Source organism: Phoenix dactylifera, chromosome 14 (assembly GCF_051530095.1).
Source record: "Phoenix dactylifera cultivar Ajwa chromosome 14, Ajwa_hap1_PhDact_Kaust_v1.1, whole genome shotgun sequence".
Lineage (NCBI taxonomy): Eukaryota > Viridiplantae > Streptophyta > Magnoliopsida > Arecales > Arecaceae > Phoenix > Phoenix dactylifera.
The window spans coordinates 21,043,367-21,051,661 of record NC_143203.1 but is presented as its reverse complement, the minus strand read 5'-3'; the positions used below and the strand labels follow the sequence as shown (position 1 = coordinate 21,051,661).

Below are 8,295 nucleotides of genomic sequence, written 5' to 3'. Positions count from 1 at the left end.
TATTTATCAGAGTAAATTAATATTTGGTAATATAACATAATATTAAATTATTTAACATAACATATTAATGTATTATAATATAATGTAATATATATTATATTTATAGTATAATACAATAATAAAAGTATAAAATATTATAATTATTAGTGTAAATTAATTTCTCATAATATAACATAATATTAAATTATTTAAAATAACATATTAATGTATTATAATGTAATGTAATATAATACAATATTTATAGTATAATACAATAATAAAGGTATAAAATATCATAATAATTATTATAAATTAATTTTTCATAATATAACATAATATTAAATTATTTAAAATAACATATTAATGTATTATAATGTAATGTAATATAATATAATATTTATAGTATAATACAATAATAAAGGTATAAAATATTATAATTATTAGTATAAATTAATTTTCCATAATATAACATAATATTGAATTATTTAACATAACATATTAATGTATTATGATATAATATAATATGATATAATATTTATAGTATAATACAAAAATAAAGGTATAAAATATTATAATTATTAGTATAAATTAATTTTCCATAATATAACATAATATTAAATTATTTAACATAACATATTAATGTATTATGATATAATATAATATGATATTATATTTATAATATAATACAAAAATAAAGGTATAAAATATTATAATTATTAGTATAAAATAATTTTTCATAAAATAATTTTCTGCGGTCCAGGGGCTCTTCTTCGTGGTCCACGCTCGAGGAGGACCTCAGCGTGGGCCGCGAGGTTGATGATAAAAAAAAAATAATAGATTGATTTTGGAAGGTATGGAAAAGGATTAAAATTTTTTCCTTCTAAAATATGGTTCAAGAGATGCATACAAAAATTGAAAAGAAAAATACCTTTTCTTACGGAAGGGAGTCTGATGGCTTGGGTTCTTGGCTCCAGCAGATTTTTAGGTTTATAAAGAGATAAACTATGTAATTATGTTATTTTAATATGGGCATTTTTATCAAAAATATAGCTTTCCGAAAAAGCTGAAACAGCTTCCTCCCAAAAGCTTCAAATTGGAGCTTCCTCCCAAAAGCTATTTTCAGCTTCCCGCAAAAGCTGAAACAGCTTTTTGAAAAATTTACCAAACACAGTTTTTCATCTAAAAGTACTTTTGGAGGGCCAAAAAGTGCTTTCTGGCCCTCCAAAAGCTCCCCCAAACAGGGCCTTAACACATAACTATAGGTAGGGCTCAAATCAAGCTAGCCTGGAGTTTCATTCAAGGTCAATTATGGCTCAAAAGACAAGCCTAGTAGTTCTTGATTCTAATAAAGATGGATTTTAATCTTTGTTGAATAATTTTGAAAGAGGAGAAAATCCAAGCAATCATGAAACAACATTGTAAGAATTTGTACGAAAACTTTTGAAATATCATTAGCATTAACTCCAAATAGAAACATTGCGGATGAGGTGCTGTAAAGCCAATCCTAAATTGTCGGAATAAGGCTTAACACATAACTATAGATAGGGCTCAAATCAGGCTGGCCTGGAGTTCTATTAAAGGTCAATTACGGCTCAAAGACAAGCATGGCAATTCTTGATTATAATAAAGATGGATTTTAATCTTTGTTGGATAATTTCGGAAGTGAAGAAAATTCAAGCAATCATGAAACAACATTGCAAGAATCAGTACGAAAACTTTTGAAATATCATTAGCATTAGCTCCAAATAGAAACATTGCGGATGAGGTGCTATAAAGCTAATCCTAAATTGTTAGAATAAGACCTAACACGTAACTATAGGTAGGGCTCAAATCAGGCTGGCCTAGAGTTCCATTCAAGGTCAATTATAGCTCCAACACAAGCCTGGCAGTTCTTGATTCTACTAAAGATGGATTTTAATCTTTGCTGGATAATTTTGGAAGAGGAGAAATTCCAAGTAATCATGAAACAACATTGCAAGAATACTACGAAAACTTTTGAAATATCATTTGCATTAGCTCCAAATAGAAATATTGCGGATGAGGTGTTGTAAAGCCAATCCTAAATTGTTGGAACAAGACTTAATACATAACTATGGTAGGGCTTAAAATAGGCTGGCCTGAAGTTCCCTTCAAGGTCAATTATGGCTCAAAGACGAGCTGGGCAATTCTTGGATCAACCACTTCCAGCCCTAAGTGAGTTTATCTATAGTAAATCAACTTGTGATATTGTGATTTTGGGTGTCTCCAAATCTTGGCACTGCACCTCTAAAACCCACCAACAAATATAACTAAAGTAACAGTAGAATTTTATTCTTTTAGTTATTAGTGCAAACGGGTGGTGGCATCCGCTATGGAAGCCGTGAACCTCGTGACCTTGTCCCTCGCTCACCCACCTTTGCCCGCGGCCTTCAAAGTGCGGACGCCACTCCAACTCCTCCTCCATCATTACTCGGTCCTTCTAAAGCACATGCATTCCATCCAACCCCAGCACAGAAAAAGATAGAGCAAGTAATGGCTATTTGTTTCAGTAGACTGGCGTTATTATAGCGGTTGAAGTAACCCGTGATAATTATTTAATTTGACCAACCATATGTTATGACCGGAAGTAAATGTAAATTCTTATAGAATTGTATTGCATTATATATGACTTTTATCATGAGAGGGTGCCGATATATCTCGATCAACTAAGATTTCATTTTATTTCCAATCAGATCGAACGTCTAGGAAAAAAAGAGAGAAAAAAACTAATATTTTCTGAATTTTCAGATGATTTATTAGAACTGAGATTTTCGAGATTTCGGTCAATAGAACAAAGCTGGTTTATCTTCCATTACAATTAAGATATTAATTTAAGGTTTTTAAAGATTAGATATTAGACAATCTTAATTAATGGATTTTTTTAGTATCATATTCATTAACACCGTTAATTTAATCGTAAGTGTAATAAATATAAATATATTTTTTTTGATAATTTACTTTTTTTTTATATTAAATAAGGATTGAAATATAGGTTATGTCATGCTTGAGATCAGCTAACATTGGGAGATGATAGTAATCCATGGAGGATGCTTGCCTTCAATATTTTAACAGGAATACTGTTTATATCCATGTCATACGCCACTAAAACTGGTAATTAATAACGCCCATATTACAGCAATATGGAATTGGTTAGCTTCACCATGCATGGTCTCTCAAAAACCACTGGAGTGGCATTAAAATCACGTAAATAACCACATTCCTTAAAACCATGGGCAAGACCAACATCAAATATAAACCATGAAGGTGCACCACGATGAAATGAAATTATTACACATCCATGCATTCACCATTACACCATCACCACCATCCTTTGCGTACATCCATCCTCCAAACTGACCCCCCAACTCTACTACTTATAGCCAATTAGAACACATCAAAGCAACACCAACTTATTTTCCCTCCCATCTCCCAAATTAACTTCCATGGGGAACTGGCTGGGCTTATCCATCTAATGGAGCTTGTTGACAGCATTGCACTGCTTCCTGATCTCGCCCTGGTCTCCGGTGAGCGGGTTGTTCTCCGACAGGACGGCGATGGCCCTGGAGAACTCCTTGAAGAAGTAGTCCTGGCTCTTGGCCATCTTCTTCACAAACGGCCGGGTCCTCTTGTCGTAGGCTAGTTGGTGGTCGACCTGGAGAAGGCCCTTGTTGTCGAGGATATTGCGGTAGTAGTTGTTGTCCAGCTTCATCGGCGTGCCACGGTCATTGCGCACGTATTGCACGGCCTTGGGGTCAGGGATCGGATCCGGGCACTTCTTCAGCATGTGAGGGACGTGGTCAGGGTTCAGATCCGGGTCCACGTCCGGGTAGAGCCGGTGCACCAGCTTCACACAGTGGGTGCGTCCCACGCTATGGGATCCTGCAAACAGGAGGAACGAGGACAAAATAATGGTGGTGGAGTACCTTGGTGACGAAATAATTTTGGAGCTATCTACTGTTGCTACTGGAGCAATGATGCTTGAGAGGGATCGATGTGAGTGCAATGAACTGGATCTGACATGTAAAATGACTGTTTTACGTACTCCAAGCAATTGGTGTAACCCACTAATGGCCAAAAAAAAAAAAAAAGCTCCACAGTAGGCTTTGATATCCAATCTTTGCAATGCTTCAAAAGACAGAGCAAGGATAGCATAGTCTTTTCATGTTTAGGTATTTGCCAGCTAATGTATGGTTTAACATGAATGCATGTATGAGTACATGCTTTCAGTGCATCTATCCATGATGAGAACTGCATTATAATGCCATGGATCAAAATATAGGTATGTGTATATATATATATATATATGGTTGGAATAATACCAAGGAGGGCGACAACGCCGGGAGTGTCAATGCCAATGGCACTAAACTTGTCCAGGACTGAAGAGATGCTCTCATTGTGATCAGGAAGGTATTGTTCGAGTAGATCAGCTCTGCTTCTCCTCCCATCCTTTCTCCCTGTCTTGAGAGGAATGTATGGCCCCCCAAGCTTCAGCCGCAAAAAAAAAGAGAGGAAAAATGATGGCGTTAATGGCATGAGTCAAAAGCTTTTATCACATATGAGAAAGAAAACAAGACGAATTACAGAAGTAGTGCTGAAGATAGGGTAACGGACAGTCTGCTTTATCGAGTTTTATGTCGTCCTTCAGGAAAGAGATGTTGACGTCTGACAAATTTATGAGGCCTATAGCTTTCATTCTCGAAAGAACCAAGAGATCCATGGAACTCAAAAGGATGAGGCCTTCCACAAGGCTTAAATCATAGAAATATGATAAAAGGAAATAGGAGGATAAGGAGATGCTGATTAGCTTGTCTTCATAACCATGCCCATGAGATCCATGGGATCCATGGGCTGTGTCAGATCTAAGACAACAAAGGTGTCCAGGATTCAGTATGAAAAATAGTTCAGTTACTATAAACACTACGCATATACAAACTAGATCTTTTCTTCTTTTCTTTTTCTTTCTCCTCTTTGAAGCAACACAGAGAGAGAGAGAGAGAGAGAGAGAGAGAGAGAGAGAGCAATACTGCAACAATGCCATCCCTGGCAGAGAGGACCAAGATATCAGCACAAGAGACCACCCCAGGGCACTCCCTCTCCACAGCCTCCTTGATGGTGTCAAGGTACCTGAAGTTCCTCATACCAAAGCTCCTATCCATCTCCTTCTCAGAAAGGCTCCTCCTTGTAGAGTCCAGCAGCAGTGAGGCATCACAAGACTGCAACAAAAAGCAAATCAAACACACCTAACATTAAACCTGACCCCCACAAAGAAAAAAAAAAAAACTATTCCTTCTTTTTCTTGAGCACAAAATAGCCTATTCTCTTTTGATCTTTATTTTTTTTTTTTATTTCCTTTTCTTTTGGGACTAGTTTTTGGACCTGGACAGCACAGTCATGGAAGATGTTCCTAAGCCAGGAGAAGGCCGTGTTCTTGTGGCGCTTGTAGAGCAGCTTGACTTGCTCCCTTATGATCTCCTCTGCCTGCGGGCATGACTCCTTGTAGAAGTCCATCACAAGGCCGGAGTGCTTTGCCCCCACCTCATCCTCCCCAAGTGCCACTGCTGTCAAGGAGAGGAAACCAAGGAAGAGAAGACCCCAAGAAGAACCCATCCCTCTATCCCACTCAATCTGTGCTCCTACGACGCCCCCTCCTTGGGTCTTAAATAAAGCGGAGGGTAGGATTAGGGAGATGGTGAAAGAATAAACGTAAAAAGTGTTGGAGTTTTAATTTAATTTAATTTTTCTTGAAAAAACTAACCTCATCTCCTACATTTTAGTTGGTTTAAATACTTTAAGCTACAAATTTTTTTTAGTCATACGTAAAAAAAGGAACTGAAATGAGGAAACCCGGAGGACACTACAAGTGGGCTGAGTAAAACAACGTCGTCTCGTGTTCTCGTCTGGCTTCCAGTTTGACACTGCATTTGCTGCACTTACATACTTGTGACCGTTGGTTCTCTTTTTCCAAGCACCTTAAGTATTGTAGTTAGAGAATAAAAAAAGAGTCGATTGGAGTGGAATTTTGGACTCTTTTCTTTTGGAATTTTGGTCTGTATGGAAGAAATATGAACGCTAAAATTAAAAGAAAATGAACCACATATATTCATTCATTAATATAAATATTTATACAGAAGCTGCCATATCTAGAAGGATGAGGATTACAACAAGAATTTGAAACCTTCTAAACTAACTTAGGATTACAATAAATACTTCCAAATTAGGTGCCTAAGCTTTAGCGATTGGTGTTCAGAAAATCGTGGTGGTAACCTTTGACTCTTCCAATGGTCTGGAAGTTGTCAATTAAATCAAAAAAGAGAATCACTATGAGAACCAATATGTTGGAGGATCAGTTGTGCTGGGGAGGGGAACTAGTAGGAGGGGAAAAGAACTGTAATGAGTGAACTTTATAATTCTATGCTTCAGAATGAAGACATGGCTGAGACAGGAACAACCACACTCATCTTGCCATGTTAGCTGTCCCATCAAAACTGTCCAAAATTTGAGTACAAATAGTGTTTTCCTTTTCTCAAAACAAAAAAAAAACGAAAACTAAGCATGGGTAGTAACTGATTTATTATTTTCAGAACAAAATAAGGTAGGAATCATGACAGCAGGGAGGCCTCTATTATTAATTACAAGATTCTTTTTGCTTTTGCCCATTGCGAGGAAATGAAGCTTTCAAGCACAGTAGCAGCCAAAAGCGACTTCTTTTTTATAATTATTGCAACATGTATGAATTGCCTTAACTAATGATGTTTAATTGAAACAAATAATCCAAACCATTAAAATCATGAAAAAAGAAAATATATTGCAACAACATTAGAAAGAAAAACTTAAGCGCAAAGGGATGAGAGGATATAAACATCATGATGGTGCTCTACTCTTTTCATAAAGTAGTAGTAGAAAAATATGATAGCATCTATAAGTGGCTCACATGCTCGCAATGAGTCTGGACCCATCCGCACTAATGTGCATGATATGTTCGGTCTTTCAACTTATATAACCATCCAAGAGAATGGAGAAATAGCCAATAATTAATACCACATACCACAGGCTTTCCTTTTCTTTCAGGGGAAAAAAAGAAAGTAATTAAGTTTTAGAATTTTTGTACTTCTACAACTACATCTGGAACGCAAGTAATTAAGTTTTCTGTCGACAATTAAATGGAGCAAGCAATATTTGACCAGGAAATGTTCATGTTGATGTATAGGCAGTTAAATGATTAGCACATAAGATGTTTAATCTTCCAACTCTCTCTTAGGCCAGATGGACATGTGGCCTCCGACAACGCTTATAAGCATCCTCTTAGGTTTAGGCCTCCGACGATGCTTATAGGAATCACCTTAGGCCAGGCAGACATCTGAGGATGGCCTCCGACGACGCTTATAAGCGTCGTCTTAGGTCTAGGCCTCCGACGACGCTTATAAGCGTCGTCTTAGGCCAGGTGAACTCATAGGGTATGGCCTCCGACGATACTTATAAGTGTCTTCTTAGGCTAGGTTAACTCCAACGACGCTCTTTAGCATTGTTTACTAAAGCATCGATAAATTTTGGTGCCGGAGCTAAAATTACTGGCGCTTCTATCTAGCGTCGGCAGTCAAAAGTCGGAAAAGGATATTTTTTCTGTAGTGCTAGCTCGATCGAGCAGGGGATGGAACTGGGTAGATGTGAAAGAATGGATGCAAATATGTAAAGGATAGATGGAACTGGATAGATGTAAAGAATCAGATGTAAGAAAGCAGAAAACAATACATGTGATGGTGAGATGCAAAGTGTCTCCCTCCGTGTCTCTAACGTTTCCTTCCTGCATTGTTTTTTATGGAAGTGGGGTGGTTTCTTTTCCTAAGCACATTAAAGCCTGTACAAGTAAAAGGGTCAAATGGAGTTGGACTCTGAACTCTTCGGGACCTGCATATGTACTATATTATGGGATGCATGGGTACAAGTGCGGGCTTTCATGAAAGAAACACCGACTTTGGACTATTTTTTATATACACCATTTTATGAGATGCAAGGATCTAAGTGAGGATTTTTCTCAGAGAAGGCAAGCACCATTGACAAGGTAAAGTTATAATGAAGTTGGGCAGAGATCGCAGCAACTTAAAGATAGCCACGGAACAAAATAGAATGAGTTAGATGGAGTGGATTGCATGGATTGGATTGGGTAAAATTTTATAGAAATCGGATTTGTTAGCCCATCCAGCTTATAGGTCTGTTGGCCTGTAGGAAAAAAAATTATGAAGAACTTTTTTTTTTTTTTTTTCTTTCCATAGGATTTGGACTGAGGGTGTTGTGTTGATA

The 8,295-nt window shown here is 36.9% G+C and overlaps 1 protein-coding gene across 1 annotated transcript; it reads right to left on the bottom strand.

The window, feature by feature from the left end:
* Positions 1-3,249: 3,249 nt before the first annotated feature.
* PRXR1 (Peroxidase superfamily protein) lies at positions 3,250-5,903 on the bottom strand. Its single transcript, XM_039132548.3, has 4 exons — positions 5,374-5,903; positions 5,022-5,210; positions 4,317-4,482; positions 3,250-3,876 (listed from the first exon to the last, which is right to left on the bottom strand). Exons 1-4 carry the CDS (start codon positions 5,602-5,604, stop codon positions 3,467-3,469), a joined length of 996 nt encoding a protein of 331 aa, XP_038988476.1. The 5' UTR covers positions 5,605-5,903; the 3' UTR covers positions 3,250-3,466.
* Between the last annotated feature and the right edge of the window lie 2,392 nt (positions 5,904-8,295).

What these genes read in the sequence shown, in the direction of transcription:
- PRXR1 (XM_039132548.3), bottom strand. Translation starts at nt 5,604, where the DNA reads ATGGGTTCTTCTTGGGGTCTTCTCTTCCTTGGTTTCCTCTCCTTGACA. An exon ending in TCCATGACTGTGCTGTCCAG is followed by an intron (nt 5,211 to 5,373) that starts GTCCAAAAACTA and finishes TTTTTGTTGCAG; the next exon opens with TCTTGTGATGCCTCACTGCT. An exon ending in CGGCGTTGTCGCCCTCCTTG is followed by an intron (nt 3,877 to 4,316) that starts GTATTATTCCAA and finishes TCCTGTTTGCAG; the next exon opens with GATCCCATAGCGTGGGACGC.